We start from the raw sequence: 25,179 nt of genomic DNA on the forward strand, positions 1-25,179 counted from the left end.
ATACAGCACGGGGTTAGCTAGAAAGTAAAGCTCCCTCTACACTATCCCCATCAAACACTCCCAGGACAGGTACAGCACGAGGTTAGATACAAAGTAAAGCTGACTCTACACTGACCCCATCAAACATTGCCAGGACATATGCAGCATGGGATTAGATACAGAGTAATTCTCCCTCCAGCCTGTCCGCATCAAACATCCCCAGGATAGGTGCAGCACGGGGATAGATAGAATCTAAATCTCCCTCGGCACTGTCCCCATCAAACACTCCCAGTACAAATACAGCACGGGGTTAGATACAGGGTAAATCTCCCTCTACACTGCCCCCACCAAACACTCCCAGGACAGTTACAGCACGGGGTTAGGTACAGAGTAAAGCTCCCTCTACACTGTCCCCGTCAAACACTCCCAGGACAGGTGCAGCACGGGGTTAGATACAGAGTAAAGCTCCCTCTACACTGTCCCCATCAAATACTCGCAGGACAGGTACAGCTCGGGGTTAGATACAGAGTAAAGCTCCCTCTACACTGTCCCCGTCAAACACTCCCAGGACAGGTACAGCATGGGGTTAGATACAGTGTAAAGCTCCCTCTACACTGTCCCCATCAAACAGTCCCAGGATAGGTGCAGCACAGGGTTAGATACAGAGTAAAGCTCCCTCTACACTGTCCCCATCAAACAGTCCCAGGACAAATACAGCACAGGGGATTTGATACAGAGTAATTCTCCCTCCAGCCTGTCCCCATCAAACACTCCCAGGACAGCTACTGCACGATGTTAGATACAGAGTAAAGCTCCCTCTAAACTGTCCCCATCAAACACTCCCAGGACAGGCACAGCACGGGGTTAGATACAGAGTAAATCTCCCTCTTCACTGTCCCCATCAAACACTCCCAGGACAGGTACAGCACTGGGTAAGATACAGAGTAAATATCCCTCTACACTATCCCCATCAAACACTCCCAGGACAGGTACAGCACGGTGTTAGATACAGAGTAAATCTCCCTCTACACTGCCCCCACCAAACACTCCCTGGCCAGGTACAGCACGAGGTGAGATACAAAGTAAAGCTGACTCTACACTGACCCCATCAAACATTACCAGGACATATACAGCATGGGATTAGATACAGAGTAATTCTCCCTAGCATGGTTTTAGCTAGAAAGTAAAGCTCCCTCTGCACTGTCCCCTCAAAAGAACAAGGAAAGATATAGCACTGGATTAGATACTGAGTACAACTCCTTCCCAACTGTTCCCATCAAACACTTCCAGGGCAGGTACAGCACGGAGTTAGATACAGAGTAAAGCTCCCTCTAAACTGTCCCCATCAAACACTCCCAGGACAGGTACAGCACATGGTTGGAGACAGAGTAAAGCACCCTCTCCAAAGTCACCAATAAACACCGCAGGGCAGGGACAGCACGGGCTTAGATACAGAGTAAAGCTCCCTCTACAATGTCCCCATCAAACACTCCAGGCCAGGTACAGCACGGGGTTAGATACAGAGCAAAGCTCCGTCTACAATGTCCCCATCAAACACTCCCAGGACAGCTACTGCACGATGTTAGATACAGAGTAAAGCTCCCTCTAAACTGTCCCCATCAAACACTCCCAGGACAGGCACAGCACGGGGTTAGATACAGAGTAAATCTCCCTCTTCACCGTCCCCATCAAACACTCCCAGGACAGGTACAGCACTGGGTAAGATACAGAGTAAATATCCCTCTACACTATCCCCATCAAACACTCCCAGGACAGGTACAGCACGAGGTTAGATACAAAGTAAAGCTGACTCTACACTGACCCCATCAAACATTGCCAGGACATATGCAGCATGGGATTAGATACAGAGTAATTCTCCCTCCAGCCTGTCCGCATCAAACATCCCCAGGATAGGTGCAGCACGGGGATATATAGAATCTAAATCTCCCTCGACACTGTCCCCATCAAACACTCCCAGTACAAATACAGCACGGGGTTAGATACAGGGTAAATCTCCCTCTACACTGCCCCCACCAAACACTCCCAGGACAGCACGGGGTTAGGTACAGAGTAAAGCTCCCTCTACACTGTCCCCGTCAAACACTCCCAGGACAGGTACAGCACGGGGTCAGATGCGAGTAAAGCTACCTCTACACTGTCCCCGTCGAACACTCCCAGGACAGGTACAGCATGGAGTTAGATACAGAGCAAAGTTCCCTCTACACTGTCCCCATCAAACACTCCAGGGCAGGTAGAGCACGGGGTTCGATACAGAGTAAAGCTCCCTCTACATTGTCCCCATCAAACACTCCCAGGACAGGTACAGCACAGGGTTAGATACAGAGTAAAGCTCCCTCTACACTGTCCCCATCTAACAGCCCCAGGACAAATACAGCACAGGGTTAGATACAGAGTAAAGCTACCTCTACACTGTCCCCATCAAACACTCCCAGGGCAGGTACAGCACATGGTTGGAGACAGAGTAAAACTCCCTTTACACTGTCCCCATCAAAAACTCCCAGGGCAGGTACAGCACATGGTTGGAGACAGAGTAAAGCTCCCTCTCCAAAGTCACCAATAAGCACCGCAGGGCAGGGACAGCATGGGCTTAGATACAGAGTAAAGCTCCCTCTACAATGTCCCCATCAAACACTCCAGGCCAGGTACAGCACGGGGTTAGATACAGAGCAAAGCTCCGTCTACACTGTCCCCATCAAACACTCCCAGGACAGGTGCAGCACGGGCTTAGATACAGAGTAAAGCTCACTAAACGCTGTTCCCATCAAACATTCCCAGAACAGGTACAGCATGGGACCAGTTAAGGGTAAATCCCCGTCCAAGCTGTTCCCATCAAACACTTCCAGGACAGGTACAGCACGGTGTTAGATACAGAGTAAAGCTCCCGCTACACTGTCCCCATTAAACACTCCCAGGCCAGGTAAAGCGCAGAGTTACATACAGAGCAAATCTCCCTCTCCACTGTCCCCATCAAACACCCCCAGGATAGTTGCTGCACGGGAATAGATACAGTCGAAAGCTCCCTCTACACTTTCCCCATCAAACATTCCCGGAACAAATAAAGCATGGTTTTAGCTAGAAAGTAAACCTCCCTCTACCCTGTCCCCTTAAGAAATCCCAGAACAGATATAGCACAGGATTAGATACTGAGTACAACTCCCTCCACACTGTCCCCATCAAACACTTGCAGGACAGGTACAGCACGGGATTAGATACAGAGTAAAGTTCCCTCTAAACTGTCCCCATCAAACTCTCCCAGTACAGGGACAGCACTGGGTTAGATACAGAGTAAATCTCCCTCTACACTGCCCCCACCAAACACTCCCAGGACAGGTACAGCACGTGGATAGATACAGAGTAAAGCTCCCTCTACACTGTCTCCATCAAACACTCCCAGGGCAGGTACAGCACCGGGTTACATACAGAGTAAATCATCCTCTACACAGTCCCCATCAAACATTCCCAGGACAAATACAGCATGGGATTTGATACAGAGTAATTCTCCCTCCAGCCTGTCCCCACCAAACATCCCCAGGATTGGTGCACCAAGGGGACAGATACAATCTAAATCTCCCTCGACACTGTCCACATCAAACACTCCCAGTACAAATACAGCATGGTGTTAGGTACAGGGTAAAGCTCCCTCTACAATGTCCCCATCAAATACTCCCAGGACAGGTACAGCGCGGGGTTAGATACAGAGTAAAGCTCCCTCTACACTGTCCCCATCAAGCACTCCCAGGACAGGTACAGCACAGGGTTAGATACAGAGCAAATATGCCTCTCCACTGTCCCCATCAAACACCCCCAGGATAGGTGCTGCACGGGGATAGATACAGAGCAAAGCTCCCTATACAATGTCCCCATCAAACACACCAGGCCAGGTACATCAAGGGGTTAGATACAGAGTAAAGCTCCCTCTACAGTGTCCCCATCAATCACTCCCAGGACAACTACTGCACAATGTTAGATACAGAGTATAGTTCCCTCTACACCTTCCCCATTAAACACTACCAGAACAGGTACCACACGGTGTTAGATACAGAGTAAAGCTTCCTCGGCACTGTACCCATCAAACACTCCCAGGACAGGAAGAACAGCGGGTTAGATACAGAGTAAAGCTCCCTCTAAACTGTCCCCATCAAACACTCCCAGGACAAGGACAGCAAGGGGTTAGATGCAGAGTAAATCTCCCTCTTCACCATCCCTATCAAACATTCCCAGGAGAAATACAGCATGGGATTTGATACAGAGTAATTCTCCCTCCAGCCTGTCCCCATCAAACATCCCCAGGATAGGTGCAGCACGGGGATAGATACAATCTAAATCTCCCTCGACACTGTCCCCATCAAACACTCCCAGTACACATACAGCATGGTGTTAGATACAGAGTAAATCTCCCTCTACACTGCCCCCACCAAAAACTCCCAGGACAGGTACAGCATGGGGTTAGATACAGAGTAAAGCTCCCTCTACACTGTCCCCATCAAACACTCCCAGTACAGGTACAGCACGGGGTTAGATACAGAGTAAATCTTCCTCTGCACTGTCCCCATCAAACACTCCCAGGACAAATACAGCACAGGGTTAGATACAGAGTAAATCTCCCTCTACACTGCCCCCACCAAACACTCTCAGGACAGGTACAGCATGGCGTTAGGTACAGTGTAAAGCTCCCTCTACACTGTCCCCATCAAACACTCCCACGACAGGTACAGCACGGGGTTAGATACAGAGTAAATCCTCCTCTACACTGTCCCCATCAAACACTCCCAGGACAGGTACAGCATGGGGTTAGATACAGAGTAAATCTTCCTCTACACTGTCCCCATCAAACACTCCCAGGACAAATACAACACAGGGTTGGATACAGAGTAAATCTCCCTCTACACTGCCCCCACCAAACACTCCCAGGACAGGTACAGCATGGGGTTAGGTACAGAGTAAAGCTCCCTCTACACTGTCCCCATCAAACACTCCCAGGACAGGTACAGCATGGGGTTAGATACAGACTAAATCTCACTATACACTGTCCCCATCAAAAACTCCCTGGGCAGGTACAGCATGGGGTTAGATACAGAGTAAAGCTCCCTCTACACTGTCCCGTCAAACACCCCCAGGATAGGTACAGCACGGGGATAGATACTGTCTAAAGCTCCCTCTACGCTGTCCCCATCAAACACTCCCAGGACAAATACAGCATGGTTTTAGCTAGAAAGTAAATCTCCCTCTACTCTGCCCCCACCAAACACTCCCAGGACAGATATAGCACAGGATTAGATACAGAGTAAAGCTCCCTCTACACAGTCCCCATCTAACACTCCCAGGGCAGGTACAACATGGGGTTAGATACAGAGTAAAGCTCACTCCCCACTATCCCCATCAAACTCTCCCAGGGTAGGTACAGCACCGGGTTATATACAGAGTAAATCTTCCTCTGCACAGTCCCCATCAAACATTCCCAGGACAAATACAGCATGGGATTTGATACAGAGTAATTCTCCCTCCAGCCTGTCCCCATCAAACATCCCCAGGATAGGTGCAGCACGGGGATAGATACAATCTAAATCTCCCTCGACACTGTCCACATCAAACACTCCCAGTACAAATACAGCATGGTGTTAGGTACAGGGTAAAGCTCCCTCTACAATGCCCCCACCAAACACTCCCAGGACAGGTACTGCAGAGGGTTAGATACGGAGCAAATCTCCCTCTCCACTGTCCCCATCAAATACTCCCAGATTAGGTGCAGCACAGGGTTAGATACAGAGTAAAGCTTCCTCTACACTGTGCCCATCAAATAACCCCAGGATAGGTGCAGCATGGGGTTAGATACAGTCTAAAGCTCCCTCTACACTTTCCCCAACAAACACCCCAGGGCAGGGACAGCATGATGTCAGATAATGGTTAAACTCACTAAACACTGTCCTTATCAAACACTCCCAGGACAGGTACAGCACGGGATCAGGTACAGATTAAATCTCCCTCCCGCCTGTCTCCATCAAACACCCCCATGATAGGTGCATCACGGGGTTAGAAACAGTCTAAAGCTCCCTCTACACTGTTCCCATCAAGCACTCCCAGTACAGATATAGCACAGGATTAGATACTGAGCACATCTCCCTCTACACCGTCCCCATCGAACACTCCCAAGACAGGTACAGCATGGTGTTAGATACAGAGTGAAATTCCCTCTACACTGTGCCTGTCAAACACTCGCAGGATAGGTACAGCCCGGGATAGATGCAGAGTAAAGCTCCCTCTCCACTTTCCCCATCAAACACTCCCAGTACAGGTAAAGCACAGGATTAGATACAGAGTAAATCTCCCTCTCCACTGACCTCATCAAACACGCCCAGGATAGGTGCAGCACGGGGTTAGATATAGCCTAACACTCCCTCTAAACTGTACCCATCAAACAGTCCCAGGACAGGAACAGCAGGGGATGAGATACAGAGCAAATCTCCCTCTGCACTGTCCCCATCAAACACTCCCAGGACAGACACAGCAAGGGGTTAGATACAGAGTAAAGCTCCCTCTACACTGTCCCCATCAAACACTTGCAGGACAGGTTCAGCACGGGGTTAGATACAGAGTAAAGCTCCCTCTACACTGTCCCCATCAAACACTCCTAGGAAAGGAACAGGATGGGGTTAGATACAGAATAAAGCTCCCTCTACACCGTTAGATATAGCCTAACACTCCCTCTAAACTGTACCCATCAAACAATCCCAGGACAGGAACAGCAGGGGATGAGATACAGAGCAAATCTCCCTCTGCACTGTCCCCATCAAACACTCCCAGGACAGGTACAGCACAGGAATAGGTACAGAGTAAATCTCCCTATACGCTGTCCCCAACAAACACTCCCAGGACAGGCACAGCACGGGGTTAGATACAGAGTAAATCTCATTCTACACTGTCCCCATCAAACATTCCCAGGATAGGTACAGCATGGGGCTAGTTACAGAGTAAAGCTCCCTCTACACTGTCCCCATGAAACACTCCGAGGACAGGAAGAGCACGGGGATATATCCAGAGTAAAGCTCCCTCTGCACAGTCCCCATCAGCACTCCCAGGACAGGTATAACCCGGGGTTAGATACAGAGTAAAGCTCCCTCTACACTTTCCCCATCAAACACTTGCAGGACAGGTACAGCATGGGGTTAGATACGGGGTCAAGTTCTCTCTACACTGTCCCCATCAACCACTCCCAGGACAGGTACAGCATGGGGTTAGACACAGAGTAAATCTCCCTCTACACTGTCCCCATCAACCACTCCCAGGACAGGTACAGCATGGGGTTAGATACAGAGTAATGCTCCCTCTACACTGTCCCCATCAACACTCTCAGGACAGGTACAGCATGGGGTTAGATGCAGAGTAAATCTCCCTCTACACTGTCCCCATCAAACACTCCCAGGGCAGGTACAGCACCGGGTTACATACAGAGTAAATCTTCCTCTACACAGTCCCCATCAAATAATCCCAGGAGAGGTACAGCACGGGGTTAGATGCGAGTAAATCTCCCTCTACGCCGTCCCCATCAAACACTCCCAGGACAGGTACAGCACGGGGTTATAGACAGGGTAAAGCTCCCTCTACACTGTCCCCATCAAACACTCCCAGGACAGGTACTGCACGGGGTTAAATACAGAGTAAAGCTCCCTCTACCCTGTCCCCATCAAACACTCCCAGGACAGGTACAACAGGGGGTTAAATACAAAGTAAAGCTCCCTCTACACTTTTTTTTTGAAAAATATACTTTATTCATAAAATATCTGGAAGAATATTCCAAACCATTTCAAAATCACCATCGCATAAGTACAATCAGATTCAACTTTTACAACATTTATCACAAGGTGCATCAATACAATCAATGAATATTACAATCATTTCAATATGGTCAATGCAGACAATCAGACAATGGTATTGGAGTTATCGACATACATTATGTTGCACTCTGATTTGCTTCAATACAATTATAATACGCTTGGTACTCAATGCAGACATTCATTTTGAGCTGTACAGCCCGAGGGGCTCTCAACAGTTCCCAGTCTCTCGATGCGCTGTGGCAGAAAGGTCTTAGACAGCGACCTTTCCCCATTGCGCTTTTGCGGCGGCTGCCCCAAGCTTTAGTGCGTCCCTCAGCACGTAGTCCTGGACCTTGGAATGTGCCAGTCCGCAACAATCGGTCGGGGACAACTCTTTGCGCTGGAAGATCAACAAGTTTCGGGCAGACCAAAGAGCGTCTTTCACCGAGTTGATGATCCTCCGGCTGCAGTTGGTGTTTGTCTCGGTGTGTGTCCCTGGGAACAGCCCGTAGAGCACAGAGTCCTGTGTCACAGAACTGCTCGGGATGAACCTCGACAGCAACCACTGCATCTCTCTCCAGACCTTCTTTGCAAAGGCACATTCCACAAGGAGGTGAACAACGGTCTCTTCCCCATCACAGCCACCTCGAGGGCAACGTGCCGAGGGGGTGAGACTCCTGGCGTGTTGGAAGGATCTGACGGGGAGGGCCTTTCTCACCACCAGCCAAGCCACGTCTTGGTGCTTGTTGGAAAGTTCTGGCGATGAGGCATTCTTCCAAATTACTTTGACAGTCTGCTCAGGGAACCACCCCACAGGATCCACCCTCTCCTTTTCCCTCAGGGCCTCTAAGACGTTACGTGCCGACCACTGCCTGATGGACTTGTGGTCAAAGGTGTTTTTATGCATAAATTTTTCCACCAGGGACAGGTGGTACGGCACGGTCCAACTACTTGGAGCGTTCCGCGGCAGCGTGGCCAGACCCATCCTTCGCAACACCGGGGACAGGTAGAACCTCAGCACGTAGTGACACTTGGTGTTTGCGTACCGAGGGTCTACGCCCAGCTTGATGCAGCCGCACACAAAGGTGGCCATCAGTATGAGGGCGATGTTGGGCACGTTTTTTCCCCCTTTATCTAGAGGCTTGTACATCGCGTCCCTGCGGACACGATCCATTTTCGACCTCCAGATAAAGCGGAAGATGGCTCGGGTGATCATCATCGCGCAGGAGTGTGGAATGGGCCAGACCTGCACCACGTACAGCAACAGCGAGAGTGCCTCACACCTGATGACCAGGTTCTTACCCGCAATGGAGAGGGAGCGTCGCTCCCACATGCCCAGTTTCCTTTGCACCATAGACACTCGCTCCTTCCAGTTTCTAACGCATGCCCCGGTCCCTCCGAACCATATCCCCAGCACCTTCAGGCCGTCAGCCCTGACAGTGAAGGGGACAAAGGATCGGTCAGCCCAGTTCCCAAAGAACATGGCCTCGCTCTTCCCACGATTTACCTTGGCTCCCGAGGCCAGTTCGAACTGGTCGCAGATGTGGATCAGTCTGCGCACCGACAGCGGATCCGAGCAGAAGACGGCGACATCGTCCATGTACACGGAGGCTTTTACCTGAGTGCCTCCACTGCCTGGGATCGTCACTCCTCTTATGCCCGGATCCTCCCTGATGGACTCAGCAAAGGCTTCTATGCAACACACAAACAGGACAGGGGAGAGAGGACAGCCCTGCCTGACTCCAGGCTTAATTGGAAAGCTTTCTGATTCCCACCCATTGATTGAGACTGCGCTACTGATGTTAGTGTAGAGCAGTTGGATCCAATTGCGAATTCCCTCTCCAAACCCCATTTTGGAGAGCACATCCACCATGTAGGTGTGCGATATTCTGTCAAAGGCCTTCTCCTGATCCAGGCTGATGAGGCAGGTGTCCACACCCCTGTCCTGTACATAGGCAATCGTATCCCTGAGCAGCGTGAGGCTGTCAGAGATCTTCCTGCCCGGCACAGTGCAGGTCTGGTCAGGGTGGATCACCAATTCCAGAGCGGACTTGACCCTTGGACAGAATCTTATATTCCACATTCAACAGTGAAATGGGTCACCAGTTTCTAATTTCCTCCCTTTCCCCCTTGTGCTTGTAGATGAGGGTGATGATGCCTTTCCTCATGGATTCTGACATGCTGCCGGCCAGGAGCATACTCTCGTACACTCCTAGCAGGTCTGGGCCCATCAAGTCCCACAGAGCCGAATACAACTCCGCCGGCAAGTCGTCGCTTCCGGGAGTTTTACTCTTCTCGAAGGACTCAAGGGCCTTAGTCAGTTCGTCAGGAGTTAGCGGTTTGTCCAGGCTCTCCTGTGTACTGTTGTCTAAGACCTCTCTGTGATAGAGGACAGGAAGGACTGGGAGGCTGTGCTGTCTGTGGGCTTCACATCATACAATCTGGCATAAAAGGATTTACTGATCCTCAAAATGTCGGACTGCGATGACTTTACTGAGCCGTCTTCTTCCTTCAGGCTGCTGATCACAGAGCTCTCTCTGTGTACCTTTTGGAAGAAGAAACGTGAGCACGTCTCATCCTGCTCCACGGAGCGGACTCTGGAACGGAAGACGATCTTGGAGGCCTCCGAGGCAAAGTGCGAGGCTTGCTGGCTCTTCACCTCTAGGAGTTCCTCCTTGATATCGACCCCCATCGACTGCAGCCGGAGCAGATCCTGCATGTTTTTCTGGAGTCGGGACATTTCCCTCTGTTCCTTTCTAGCTTTCTGGGTGCCTTTGAGGATGAAAGGCACTCTCTCCTCGAAGGACTCAAGGGCCTTAGTCAGTCCGTCAGGAGTTAGCGGTTTGTCCAGACTCTCCCGTGTACTGTCGTCTCAGACCTCTCCGTGATAGAGGACAGGAAGGACTGGGAGGCTGTGCTGTCTGTGGGCTTCATAGCTCCCTCTCCACTGACTTTTTTTTTGCAAAAATATACTTTATTCATAAAATATCTTCAATCACATTCCAAACCATTTCAAAAACACCATTACAAGGGTACAATCCAGGTTAAACTTTCACAAAATGTATCACCAGGTGCATCAGTACAAACAATATTACAATCATTTACAGCCTTTCATTTTTATCTGTACAGCCCGAGGGGCTCTAAACAGTTCCCAGTCTCTCGGTGCGCTGTGGTAGAAAGGTCTTAGACAGCGACCCTTCCCCATTGCGCCTTTGCGGCAGCTGCCCCAAGCTTTAGTGCGTCCCTCAGCACGTAGTCCTGGACTTTGGATTGTGCCAGTCCGCAACACTCGGTCGGGGACAACTCTTTGCACTGGAAGACCAACAAGTTTCGGGCAGACCAAAGCGCGTCTTTCACCGAGTTGATGGTCCTCCAGCCGCGGTTGATGTTTGTCTCGGTGTGTGTCCCTGGGAACAGCCCGTAGAGCACAGAGTCCTGTGTCACAGAACTGCTCGGGATGAACCTCGACAGCAACCACTGCATCTCTCTCCAGACTTTCTTTGCAAAGGCACAATCCACAAGGAGGTGAACAACGGTCTCTTCCCCACCACAGCCACCTCGAGGGCAACGTGCAGAGGGGGTGAGACTCCTGGCGTGTAGGAAAGATCTGACGGGGAGGGCCTTTCTCACCACCAGCCAAGCTACGTCTTGGTGCTTGTTGGAAAGTTCTGGCGATGAGGCATTCTGCCAAATGACTTTGACAGTCTGCTCGGGGAACCATCCCACAGGGTCCACCCTCTCCTTATCCCTCAGGGCCTCTAGGACGTTACGTGCTGACCACTGCCTGATGGACTTGTGGTCAAAGGTGTTTTTCTGCATAAATTTTTCCACCAGGGACAGGTGGTACGGCACGGTCCAACTACTTGGAGCGTTCCGCGGCAGCGTGGCCAGACCCATCCTTCGCAACACCGGGGACAGGTAGAACCTCAGCACGTAGTGACACTTGGTGTTTGCGTACTGAGGGTCTACGCACCGCTTGATGCAGCCACACACAAAGGTGGCCATCAGCTCCCTCTCCACTGACCCCATCAAACACTCCCAGGGCAGGGACAGTATGGGGTTAGATCCAGAAGATGAATCTGGTGCAGACATTGTGTGTGTCACAGTTGAGTTACTCTGTGTAGTTTTGAACAATCTGTTGTAGAGAAGCGAATGAAGCCAGTGAAAGGATCCCGTGTTCGCGATGTCTCCTCACCCCTGGGGCATCATCCCTCTCCCTGATCCCTCTGGATCCTCCCGCCAAGGATCCTCTCTCTCTCCGCATCTGCTCGGGCTCCGCCCACTGTTTCCCAATCTGACCAATCAGCTTGCCGTGCAGCCATCTCCCAAAACCCGGAAACAAAGACCCAATGAGATGGGCGCTGTCGGTATCCCATTGGTCCGGAGCGAGGCGTCTCCGGCTCCCCGGTCTGCAACAAACCGAAACCAGAGGCCGGACTCGGCCAGCGGAACGTCAGTGTCCCGGGACTGGGGTAAGGGGCAGAGAGGAGGAGGGTCCGCTTCCCCCATCACTGAAACATTGACTAACCGGCGCAGGAACTGTAACACTGGGCAGTGCTGAAACTGACCAGCTGGACCTGGCATTGAAACAACACTGGGCAGTGCTGAAACTGACCAGCTGGACCTGGCATTGAAACAACACTGGGCAGTGCTGAAACTGACCAGCTGGACCTGGCATTGTAACAACACTGGGCAGTGCTGAAACTGACCAGCTGGACCTGGCATTGTAACAACACTGGGCAGTGCTGAAACTGACCAGCTGGACCTGGCATTGTAACACTGGGCAGTGCTGAAACTGACCAGCTGGAATTGGCATTATTAGACTGGGCAGTGCTGAAACTGACCAGCTGGAATTGGCATTGTAACACTGGGCAGTGCTGAAACTGACCAGCTGGAATTGGCATTATTACACTGGGCAGTGCTGAAACAGACCAGCTGGACCTGGCATTGTAACACTGGGCAGTGCTGAAACTGACCAGCTGGAATTGGCATTATTACACTGGGCAGTGCTGAAACTGACCAGCTGGAATTGGCATTATTACACTGGGCAGTGCTGAAACTGACCAGCTGGAATTGGCATCTTACAATGCAGACGAAGGCTGCTTTGGACTGCAGTAGAATGCTCAAGTTGGAGTTTGGTGACTGAGGGAAATTAAGGGTTATTTTCTATCTAAAGTCTAGTCTTTCTTTAATTTAGTAATTAACTAAAAGTTGCTGTTTGGGTTGGAAGAAGGTGGGTTTTAGGCCAGCTTTAAAACAGGGTTTACACAGGCTCTGTTTGCAGCTATAACTAGTTCATTAGATAACTGGCTTAAACAGGTTTTCAGAGGCTAGATTCAGAGAGTATAAAAACAGGTCATCTTACAGTGCTGACTTTGTCTGCCCTAGAGTGCTGCTTTGGGCTGCAGTAGAATGCTTAAGTTGGAGTTTGGTGACTGAGGGAGTTCGGTGAGGAGGGAACGAGGTGATCCTTTGAGTATCGTGAGTACGGTCGGGTAAGTATTTACTACTTTTATTGCTTATAGTTTTTAAGGTCTTATTTTGTGGTTCATCGTTTGTAAGGGCTATATTCTGTAACAACGAGGAGCAGGGAAGAAGGGCCCGAGAGTAATTGATATTATTTGATACTAAGTATCTTCCAAAAGATTTAATTAAATTTAGAGGGGTAAGTCATGGCAGGAGAGCTCAAAGCCATGGTGTGCTCCTCCTGCTCTATGTGGGAAGACAGGAACATTTCCAGTGCCCGGGGCCAGCACGTGTGCGGGAAGTATCTCCAGCTGCAGCTCCTGGAAGCCCGGGTTTTGGAGCTGGAATGGCGGCTGGGGACACGGTGGAGCATGCGTGAGGTGGAGAGTATCGTGGATAGCACTTATAGAGAGGTGGTCACACTGCAGGCTAAGAGTCCACAGGCAGGAAAGGAATGGGTGACCACCAGGCAGAGCAAGAGGACTAGGTGGGCAGTGCAGGAATCTCCTGTGGCGATTCCCCTGCAAAACAGATATCCCGCTTTGGATACTGTTGGGGGGAATGGCCTCTCAGGGGAAAGCAGCAACAGCCAAATTCATTGCACCGCGGTTGGCTCTTCTGCACAGGGAAGAGTAAAAAGTGTGGGAATGCAACAGTTATAGGGGATTCAATTGTAAGGGGAATAGATAGGTGTTTCTATGGCTGCAAACGAGACTCCAGGATGGTATGTTGCCTCCCTGGTCCTCGGGCCAAGGATGTCTCACAGCGGCTACAGGACATTCTGTAGAGGGAGGGTGAACAACCAGTGGTTGTGATACACATTGATAAAAATGACATAGGTAAAAAAAGGTCCTAAAAGCAGAATATAGGGAGTTAGGAATTAAGTTGAAAAGTAGGACCTCAAAGGTAGTGATCTCAGGATTACTACCAGTGCCACGTGCCAGTCAGAGTAGAAATAGCAGGATATATCGGATGAATACGTGGCTGAAGAGATGGTGTGAGGGGGAGGGTTTCAGATTCCTGGGACATTGGGATCGGTTCTGGGGGAGGTGGGACCAGTACAAACTAGATAGGTTACACCTGGGCAGGACCGGGACTGATGTCCTAGGGGGAATATTTGCTAGAGTGGTTGGGGAGGGTTTAAACTAAAATGGCAGGGGGATGTGAACCTATGCAAGGAGTCAGAGGAGGGGGAATCAAGGATAAGGATAAAAGACAGAAAGGGGAATGAGAAAAGTGATAGGTGGAGAAATCAAGGGCAAGAATCAAACAGGGCCTCAGTGAAAAATAGTGGGAACGGGACAAGTAATGTTAAAAAGACAAGCCTTAAGGCTTTGTGCCTTAACGTGAGGAGCATTCGCAATAAAGTGGATGAATTAACCGCACAAATAGATGTAAACAGCTATGATATAGTCGGGATTACGGAGACATGGCTGCAGGGTGACCAGGGATGGGAACTGAGCATCCAGGGGTATTCAGTATTTAGGAAGGACAGACAAAAAGAAAAAGGTGGTGGAGTTGCATTGCTGGTTAAAGAGGAAATTAACACAATAGTGAGGAAAGATATTAGCTCTGACGATGTGGAATCTGTATGGGTAGAGCTGAGAAACACTAAGTGGCAAAAAATGTTAGTGGGGGTTGTATATAAACCCCCAAACTGTAGTGATGATGTTGGGAATGACATTAAACAGGAAATTAGAGACGCATGTAATAAAGGAACGTCTGTGATTATGGGTGACTTTAATCTGCATATAGATTGGGCAAATCAAATTAGTAACAATACCATAGAGGAGGAATTCCTTGAGTGTATACGGGATGGTTTCCTGGACCAATACGTTGAGGAACCAACTAGACAACAGGCCATCCTAGACTGGGTATTGTGTAATGAGAAAGGAATAATTGGCAATCTAGTTGTGCAAGGCCCCTTGGGGATGAGCGACCATAATATGATAGAATTCTTCATCAAGATGGAGAGTGATGTAGTTGACTCTGAGACTAGGGTCCTGAATCTTAATAAAGGAAACTACGATGGTATGGGGCGCGAGTTGGCTATGAGGGATTGGGAAACATTGCTTAAAGTGTTGATGGTGGATAGGCAATGGCAAACATTCAAAGAGTGCATGGGTGAACTGCAACAATTGTTTATTCCTGTCCGGCGCAAAAGTAAAACAGGAAAGGTGGCCAAACCATGGCTTACAAGGGAAATTAGAGATAGTATTAGATCCAAGGATGAGGCATACAAATTGGCTAAAAAAAAAACAGACCTGAGGATTGGGAGCACTTTAGAATTAAGCAAAGGAGGACAAAGGGATTGATTAAGAAGGGGAAAATAGAGATTGAGAGTAAGCTTGCGGGGAACATAAAAACTGACTGTGTAAATGTTTCTGTAAGTATGTGAAGAGAAAAAGATTGGTGAAGACAAATGTAGGTCCCTTACAGTCAGAAACGGGAATTTATAATGGGGAACAAAGAAATGGCTGACCAACTAAATACATACTTTGGTTCTGTCTTCACAAAGGAAAACACAAATAACATACCAGAAATGTTGGGGAACACAGGGTTTAGTGAGAAGGAGGAACTGAAAGAAATCAGTATTAGTAGGGAAATGGTGTTGGGGAAATTGATGGGATTGAAGGCCGATAAATCCCCAGGGCCTGATAATCTACATCCCAGAGCACTTAAGGAAGTGACCCTCGAAATAGTGGATGCATTGGTGGTCATCTTCCTAGATTCTATAGACTCTGGAACAGTTTCTACAGATTGGAGGGTAGCTAATGTAACCCCACTATTTAAAAAGGGAGGCAGAGAGAAAACAGGGAATTATAGACCAGTCAGCCTGACGTCGGTAGTGGGGAAAATTCTATAGTCCATTATAAAAGATTTAATAGCTGATCACGTGGAAAACAGTGGCAGAATCGGACAGAGTCAGCATGAATTAATGAAAAGGAAATCATCCTTGACAAATCTACTGGAATTTTTCGAGGATGTAACTAGTAGAGTTGACGAGGGGGAGCCAGTGGATGTGGTTTATTTGGACTTTCAGAAGGCTTTCGACAAAGTCCCACATAAGAGATTAACGTGTAAAATTAAAGCGCATGGGATTGGGGGTAGTGTATTGAGATGGATAGAAAACTGGTTGACAGACAGGAAACAAAGAGCAGGAATAAACGGGTCTTTTTCTGAATGGCAGGCAGTGACTAGTGGGGTACCGCAGGGATCGGTGCTGGAACCCCAGCTATTCACAACATATATTAATGATTTAGATGAGGGATGTATACAAATATTACAAATTTGTAATATCTCCAAATTTGCACATGACACAAAGCTGGGTGGGAGGGTGAGCTGTGAGGAGGATGTAGAGATGCTGCGGTGTGATTTGGACAAGCTGAGTGAGTGGGCAAATGCATGGCAGATGCAGTATAATGTGGATAAATGTGAGGTTATCCACTTTGGTAGCAAAAACAGGAAGGCAGATTATTATCTGAATGGCTATAAATTGAGAGAGAAATGTGCAACGAGACCTGGGTGTCCTTGTACACCAGTCGCTGAAGGTAAGCATGCAGGTGCAGCAGGCGGTAAAGAAGGCAAATGGCATGTTGGCCTTCATAGCCAGAGGATTCGAGTACAGGAACAGGGATGTCTTGCTGCAATTATACAGGGCCTTGGTGAGACCACACCTGGAATATTGTGTGCAGTTTTGGTCTCCTTTTCTGAGGAAGGATGTTCTTGCTATGGAGGGAATGCAGTGGAGGTTTACCAGACTGATTCCTGGGATGGCGGGACTGACATATAAGGAGAGATTGAGTCGGTTAGGATTATATTCACTGGAGTTCAGAAGAATGAGGGGGGATCTCATAGAAACCTATAAAATTCTAACAGGACTAGACAGGGTAGATGCAGGAAGGATGTTCCCGATGGTGGGGGAGTCCAGAACCTGGGGTCACAGTCTGAGGATACGGGGTAGACCATTTAGGACTGAGATGAGGAGAAATTTCTTCACCCAGAGAGTGGTGAGCCTGCGGAATTCGCTACCACAGAAAGTAGTTGAGGCCAAAACATTGTATGTTTTGAAGAAGGAGTTAGATATAGCTCTTGGGGTGAAAGGGATCAAAGGATATGGGGAGAAAGCGGGAGCAGGTTATTGAGTTGGATGATCAGCAATGATCATAATGAATGGTGGAGCAGGCTCGAAGGGCCGAATGGCCTACTCCTGCTCCTAGTTTCTAAGTAACACTGGACAGTGCTGAAACTGACCAGTTGGAATTGACATTGTCACATTGGACAGTGATGAAACTGACCAGTTGGAATTGACATTGTAACACTTGGCGATGCTGAAACTGACCAGCTGGAATTTGGACTGTGATATTCTGACACTCTCAGATTGACAGTGTAACTGACAGGTCGTTGCTGTCTGTGAATGACTCTTATGGGGTACAGTGGGAGAGTGGCTCTGTTTCTGAGCTTGTGTTCTTGAGGCCAGAGCCTTTGACCTAGAGATGAGCTGAAATCTCCTCATGGCAGCTGGGGAACTTAAATTTAGTTATTAAATAGATCTGGAATCAAACGTCAGTCTCAGTAATGATGAGACTGAAACAACTGGATTGTTATTAAAACCCAACATGTTCCCTTTAGGGAAGGAAATCTGATATCCTTACCCGGTCTGGTGTAGATGTGACTCCAGACCCACAGCAAGGTGATGGATTCCTAACTGCCCCCTGAAATAGCTGAGCAAAACCCTCCGCAGTTTTCAAGAAGGTGGAAACAATGTAAAGCATTCAGGACCCTGGGCTTTATTAATTGGGGCATACAGTACAAGAGCAAGGAAGTTATACTGAACATGTCTAAGTCCCTAGTTCAGCCTCAGCTGGAGTATTGTGTCCAGTCTGGGCCCCACACTATAGGAAGGATGTAAAGGCATTGGAGAAAGTGCAGAGAAGATTCATAAGAATGGTTCCAGGGATAAGGCACTTCAGTTATGAAGATAGTCCTAACTTCTTCAGTCTGTTTTTCCTGGAGAAGGTTGAGAGGAGATTTGATAGAGGTGTTCAAAATCATGAGGGGTCTGGACAGGGTAGATAGGGAGAAAGTATTCCTACTCATGGGAGGATTGAGAACCAGAGAGCACAGATCTAAAATAATTGGTAAAAGAAGCAAGGGAGACATGAGGAAAAACTTCTTCACGCGGCAAGTGGTTAGAGTCTGGAATGCGCTGGCTGAGAGTGTGGTAGAAGCAGAGACAGTTGAAGCATTCGAAAGGGAATTAGACTGTTATCTATTCAGGGAGAATGTTCAGGGTTAGGGGGAGAGGTGGGGGAAATAGAACTAAGTGAATCACTCATTTGGAGAGTAATAATTCTGAGATTCTTTTTCTGCGAAATGTGTCTTGTGACCTGTTGCTGGGCAGATTCCCAATTCATCGAGAGCATGGTCCAGGCAAAGGGAATTTAATAGCCGAGGGCTGCGATCACAGAGGCAGCCCGAGGACCCTGATTGGAGAGTCAACCCAAGGGTCATTCCCATGACCTCCGAGTTACTGCTCCTGGGATCTTACTGTGCAGAAAGTGGAAGTGTTTTTCTGTGAGATGCCTCAATGTGTGTGGCTGGAAGCAGATACAAGTGATCTAATTTAAATAGTAACAGTTCTCTCTCTTTCATCAGGAGATTTGCACAACTCACCATGGCGGGTAAGGACGAGAACCTTTTGGCAAACATTAACAGTGCTTTCTTGAAACATACCAAGGCTGAGGAGGTGAGGAGGGACAACATGCTCATCATGCAACCCTATGCCAACTGGGAGGAGTTCCTGATGCCCGCTCCTATGTCGATTGCCATCCTCGGTGAACTGATCATCATTTCTTCTGTCAGTGACTTCCCTGTAAACAAGCACACCCCGGACAGACAATACAAATACATCAAGTATCCTGAATCTTTCCGGGCCTGTTTGATGCAGGTCAGTAACCAGGGATGGAAAAGCTTTAACTTGGCCCATACAAACATGGATCAGGTTCGGCTTCACTCCCAGAGTGTCCCTACACACCTGAAGTACGCTGTGCAAACCTTGATGAACGGTGACCAGCAGGCTCTGGAGAAGATCCTCCCTCTGCAGCTGGGCAGTATCAAGGCTGTTGCTGATGAGTGTCTGGGGCTAGCCCAGGAGGTGGAACAAAGCTTCTCCTCTGTCACTGACTTAATCCATGAGCTGCTGGAGGCCTGTACCAGTGCCAAGGGGGCGTACGAGGCTGAGTCTAAGGAGGTCCAACATTCCCTGGAGGAGGCCAAACTTCGAAAGGCCACAGCAGAGAATGAGAAGAGGCAGGTAGAGGAATATTTCACCAGCATGAACAAGCAGGTAGAGGAGGCCCATGATGCCTATAGGGCAGCGCTGGGGTCTGCACCCAGTGAGTGGGGGGTTGTGGGTATGTTTGCTGTGGAGAACTCGATCAACATGGTCAGCAACCTTGTGAGTGGCTTCATGTCAATGGTTACAGCTGACCCGGTGAGTCTGTCCACCACCGTGGTGGAGACCTTGGCCAACGTTGGCAACGTCGTTGCAGAGAAGGTGAGGAACAAGGACAGAGCCAAAACTTCAGCCCAGCAAACTGAACTGGACCCAGTGGCTGCCAGTAATGTCCTATCAAAGTCCAGTGAGCTGCTGATAGCCACAGTGAAGCTTCAGGACCTACTATCTGAGGATGCTAAACTGAGTCTGAATAAACTCCTGGATGATATGACTGGCAGAGTGAACTCTGACATCTCCAGGCGCATGTTCCAGAAGATTAAAACAGAGATCAACCTGGAGGAGGACTGCAGCCCAAAGGGTGCGGCACTAACTCTGTGCAGAAAGGGAATTGCAATCTGTGAGAAGCTGGAGGAGATTGGCCAGTGTGAAAGTCCCAGTGAGGTGCAGATGGAGAATGTAGCTATGAGGATCGGGGAGCTCTATGGGAAAGTGGTAAAGTTCAGTGCAGGGTGCATGGCCTCCAACAGCTCATCGGTGTTGCCCCAGACTGCCCCAAACCTGTCCAAGGTGGTTGGGGACCAGGATCCTGAGGACAAGAGCATAGTACAGACGGTGGTGACACAGGCCAGGTTAAAGATTGAGAATGCCAAAGCACATTTGGATAGCACCCGGGCAGAGTACGAGAGGAGTTTCCAGTCCATGAAGGAGACTAACAAGGAATTGGACGAGATCTTGATCATGATGAGGAAATGCCAAGTGACGAAGATTGACTTTGATACCACACTGAAGATGTTGGCACAGGGCCTGGATGCATTGGGTCGGGTGAGAGAACAGTGGACCAAGATGACCCGCTTCTTTCAGATGGTTTCCAACTTGATCCACATCTGCCTCACCACGTCCCTGAAAAAGTTCACCACTGACACTGAGGAAATCCAAGGAATCACGGGCTACAATCAGCAAAAACTCATCAGAGACTTAGTTTATGCCCAGGCCTTTCAGGCAACCAACATCTCCCACCTGATCAACATGATCTCTAGAACCTATGTGGAGATTTCCAGCAAGTACCTGATGAGCCGAGTGACCAGCCTCGGGCGACTCATTACCCTGGACCCAGAGGATGCAGAATTCCAAACCGAGCGCCAACTGTTACAACAAGGCTGTGATGATGCCCGCAAAATGATCATGGAACGTGTGCTGAGCAGCAAGGAGGAGTTTGAGAGCCGGGTACAGCAGCGCATTGAGGCCATTGACTCTGGTTTAAAGGCAGTGCTGCCTCCACCTTCCGAATGTGAAGTGCTGGCGATTGAGAGCTCAAGGAAACAGGAAACACAATCCATCTTCAAAGAGATTGCAGAGGAGGAGGAGGAAGATCAGTGGGCCTGAGACTGGGACAAACCTCCAGTGGGAATGGTGAGTGGGGAAGAGAAACGGATTGAGTTGTGAAGCTCTGTGTGTTTCGCTTCCTTTGTTTCTTCAGTTAGGTGGAAGAGTGACATAGGGAGAGGATAGGATTGAGGGACATGGGGAGAGGATAGGATTGAGGGACACGGGGAGAGGGGGGGATTGAGGGACACGGGGAGAGGGTGGGATTGAGGGACACGGGGAGAGGGTGGGATTGAGGGACATGGGAAGATAGGATTGAGGGACATGGGGAGAGGATAGGATTGAGGGACATGGGGAGAGGGGGGATTGAGGGACATGGGGAGAGGGGGGATTGAGGGACATGGGGAGAGGGGGGATTGAGGGACATGGGGAGAGGGGGGATTGAGGGACTTGGGGAGAGGGGGGATTTAGGGACACGGGGAGAGGGGGGATTGAGGGACACGGGGAGAGGGGGGATTGAGGGACACGGGGAGAGGATAGGATTGAGGGACACGGGGAGAGGATAGGATTGAGGGACACGGGGAGAGGATAGGATTGAGGGACACGGGGAGAGGGTGGGATTGAGGGACACGGGGAGAGGGTGGGATTGAGGGACATGGGGAGAGGGGGGATTGAGGGACATGGGGAGATAGGATTGAGGCACACGGGGAGAGGGGGGATTGAGGGACATGGGGAGATAGGATTGAGGCACACGGGGAGAGGGGGGATTGAGGGACATGGGGAGATAGGATTGAGGGACATGGGGAGAGGATAGGATTGAGGGACACGGGGAGAGGGTGGGATTGAGGGACAAGGGGAGAGGGGGGATTGAGGGACATGGGGAGATAGGATTGAGGCACACGGGCAGAGGGTGGGACTGAGGGACACGGGCAGAGGGTGGGACTGAGGGACACGGGCAGAGGGTGGGACTGAGGGACACGGGCAGAGGGTGGGACTGAGGGACACGGGCAGAGGGTGGGACTGAGGGACACGGGCAGAGGGTGGGACTGAGGGACACGGGCAGAGGGTGGGACTGAGGGACACGGGCAGAGGGTGGGACTGAGGGACACGGGCAGAGGGTGGGACTGAGGGACACGGGCAGAGGGTGGGACTGAGGGACACGGGCAGAGGGTGGGACTGAGGGACACGGGCAGAGGGTGGGACTGAGGGACACGGGCAGAGGGTGGGACTGAGGGACACGGGCAGAGGGTGGGACTGAGGGACACGGGCAGAGGGTGGGACTGAGGGACACGGGCAGAGGGTGGGACTGAGGGACACGGGCAGAGGGTGGGACTGAGGGACACGGGCAGAGGGTGGGACTGAGGGACACGGGGAGAGGGTGGGACTGAGGGACACGGGGAGAGGGTGGGACTGAGGGACACGGGCAGAGGGTGGGACTGAGGGACACGGGCAGAGGGTGGGACTGAGGGACACGGGGAGAGGGTGGGACTGAGGGACACGGGCAGAAGGTGGGACTGAGGGACACGGGGAGAGGGTGGGACTGAGGGACACGGGGAGAGGGGGACTGATATGGGGAGAGGCTGTGTCGGTGGGATTGGGGAATATGATTTAATTTGTGATTAAGGAATAGATTCTAATTGGCTCTTTCTTGCCCCAATAAATTCTAAACTAATGAAAGTGTTTTTCAGCAGGTTTGAAAGGAGTTGTTTGAAGCAAAGGTGAATGGGTATCGATCTCCAGGGAGCCAGCACCACCTGAGTCTGCATTGACACCTGGAGAGTTATTTCTGGCTGTGTTACCAATATTGGTCCTTCTGTCTGATTTGCAGCCTAATAACTGAATTTAAGATTCATCAGAGAGACAACAGCGTCCACCCTTCCTCTCTACCCTATCGCCTGTGAGATGTCACGTTCCACCCCTGACAGGTTACTCGAATGTTTGGACCAGGAGAATTATGAGAATTAATGAGAAAACTCTTAAAACTCACATTGAACACAAATGTATTTACTGGGTTTGAACAATACACCCATTACAATACCCCCATTACAATACCCCCATTACAATACACCCATTGCAATACACCCATTACAATACACCCATTACAATACCCCCATTACAATACCCCCATTACAATACACCCATTACAATACACCCATTACAATACACCCATTACAATACCCCCATTACAATACACCCATTGCAATACACCCATTACAATACACCCATTACAATACCCCCATTACAATACACCCATTACAATACACCCATTACAATACCCCCATTAACCGCACACCTGTTAGACACAAATATGTTACAAGGAATGTTGTACGATCGCTCAGTGAGCAGTCAACCTCCCTGTTTGTGTCACCCCCGCAGCTTTCAAACTCTTTAGGCCATTTTGACCAGTTGACTGAGTATTTTTATAAATATGTTCAGTCATAACAATACATTATCTTTGTCTTTTCAGGCACCAGAGCTCCATGTTCTTGTGTACATAAAGCTTCTCCAGAGGTCTGGCTTGACATTGCTTTCAATTCTCTGTTTATTGATTACGACTCATTGTTTTACTTTTGCGTCTTGTGCTAACCATCCATCAGCCCTAACATGTGCCACACCAATGCCCCTGTTTAGCTGTGATGCTGCCCCCCACTGAGGTTGAATAGCTTCCACAAATCTCAACCACAAACTCAATCACCCAAAAATATTACCGCTTCTTCCAACACAGCACCCCCATCCCCACCCCCTGACTGAGGGGCAGGTGGCCATTGCACATCAGCATTTTCCACCCTCCCCAATCCCCCTTCCATCCCACTTAATCCCAAATTCTCATTTATTTGTCAATTGTCTGTAACCCCACAGATTCTCTCTTCTCCCGGGACCTGTGACATCCCTGTGACTCTGAGCACTTGCTTCATTCTGCCATGTCATCATCTTGGAATTTTAGACTGCATTAAACTGATTTGATCAAATATTCAGTCTCTGTTTCCTTTGTAGATTCTGCTGTTTGAAATCTACTGTTGGATTAGAGAGAGAGAGAGAGAGCACAAGGATAGCTGTGCTAATGGGATACCAACTATCCATCTTCCTGGAGTTTCTCATTCTCGGGATCCAGCCTCACTGACCGTCCTGGTTATCTGGAGGCAGTGATGTTTGTACCACGCTCTGGAACTGCTAGGCGCTTTTTAATACAATTGAGGGTTTTGCTCAGTCACTCCAGAGGGTAGTTAAAAGTCAATGGGATTGGAGACTTATACAGGCTCAGGTCTGATAAGGATGGTTAAAAGTGGAGAAGGTTGGGAAGATTTAATAAATCTGTTCCAAATCACAGAGCATTTTAATCAAGTAAATAAGGCAAAACTGGAGATAATTGGCTAAAGAACCAGGGGTGGGTGGAGATGAGGAGAATTTATGTTTTAAACGCAGTGAGTTGTTGTGATCTGCCTGAAAGGGCGGTGGAAGCAGGTTCAATAGGAACTTTCAAAAGGGAATTGGGTAATTGGGAATTGAAGGGGGAAAGTTTATCAGCCTAAAGGGAAAGAGCAGAGGAATGGGATTAACCGGATAACTCCAACAAAGAGCCATCATAGAGACCACGGGCTGAATGGCCTCTTCCTGTGCTACATTATTCTTAGAGTTGAAATGATGGTAACTTTCCTTTTGCAAAGAATGTGAGCAAACACAGCATGCACATTCTGCTGGACTAACAGTAAGACTGAAAGAGTGCAGAGAAGATTTATTAGGATGTTGCCGGGTCTTAAGGAGTTGAGTTACAGGGAAAGATTAAACAGGTTAGGACTTTATTCCTTGGAGCGTAGAAGAATGAGGGGAGATTTGATAGAAGTTTACAAAATTGTGAGGGGTATAGACAGAGTAAATGCGAGTAGGCTCTTTCCACTTAGATTAGGAGAGATAAACACGAGAGGACATGGCTTTAGGGTGAAAGGGGAAAGGTTCAGGGGGAACATTAGGGGGAATTTCTTCACTCAGTGAGTGGTGAGAGTGTGGAACGAGCTACCATCTGACGTGGTAAATGCGGGCTCACTCTTAAGTTTTAACAATAAATTAGATAGATACATGGACGGGAGAGGTCTGGAGGGGAGGGTTATGGACTAGGTGCAG

At 49.4% G+C, this 25,179-nt stretch overlaps 1 protein-coding gene across 4 annotated transcripts; it reads left to right on the top strand.

The window, feature by feature from the left end:
• Positions 1-12,230: 12,230 nt before the first annotated feature.
• On the top strand, positions 12,231-24,029 carry LOC144676001 (uncharacterized). Of its 4 annotated transcripts, XM_078536521.1 has the most exons (4): positions 12,268-12,283; positions 13,200-13,306; positions 18,936-21,147; positions 22,752-24,029. In XM_078536521.1, exon 3 carries the CDS (start codon positions 18,955-18,957, stop codon positions 21,118-21,120), a length of 2,166 nt encoding a protein of 721 aa, XP_078392647.1. In that variant the 5' UTR covers positions 12,268-12,283; positions 13,200-13,306; positions 18,936-18,954; the 3' UTR covers positions 21,121-21,147; positions 22,752-24,029. The 4 variants fall into 4 exon arrangements, with proteins under 4 accessions (XP_078392649.1, XP_078392647.1, XP_078392648.1 ...); XM_078536523.1 differs by lacking the exon at positions 13,200-13,306 and having other exon boundaries at positions 12,231-12,283; XM_078536522.1 differs by lacking the exon at positions 12,268-12,283 and having other exon boundaries at positions 13,144-13,306; positions 22,749-24,029.
• Positions 24,030-25,179: the final 1,150 nt, after the last annotated feature.

The sequence above is a fragment of the Cetorhinus maximus genome, unplaced genomic scaffold (assembly GCF_964194155.1).
Source record: "Cetorhinus maximus unplaced genomic scaffold, sCetMax3.hap1.1 HAP1_SCAFFOLD_1272, whole genome shotgun sequence".
Taxonomy (NCBI): Eukaryota; Metazoa; Chordata; class Chondrichthyes; order Lamniformes; family Cetorhinidae; genus Cetorhinus; species Cetorhinus maximus.

Coding starts and splice junctions, on each gene's coding strand:
- LOC144676001 (XM_078536523.1), top strand. CDS start 18,955: ATGGCGGGTAAGGACGAGAACCTTTTGGCAAACATTAACAGTGCTTTC.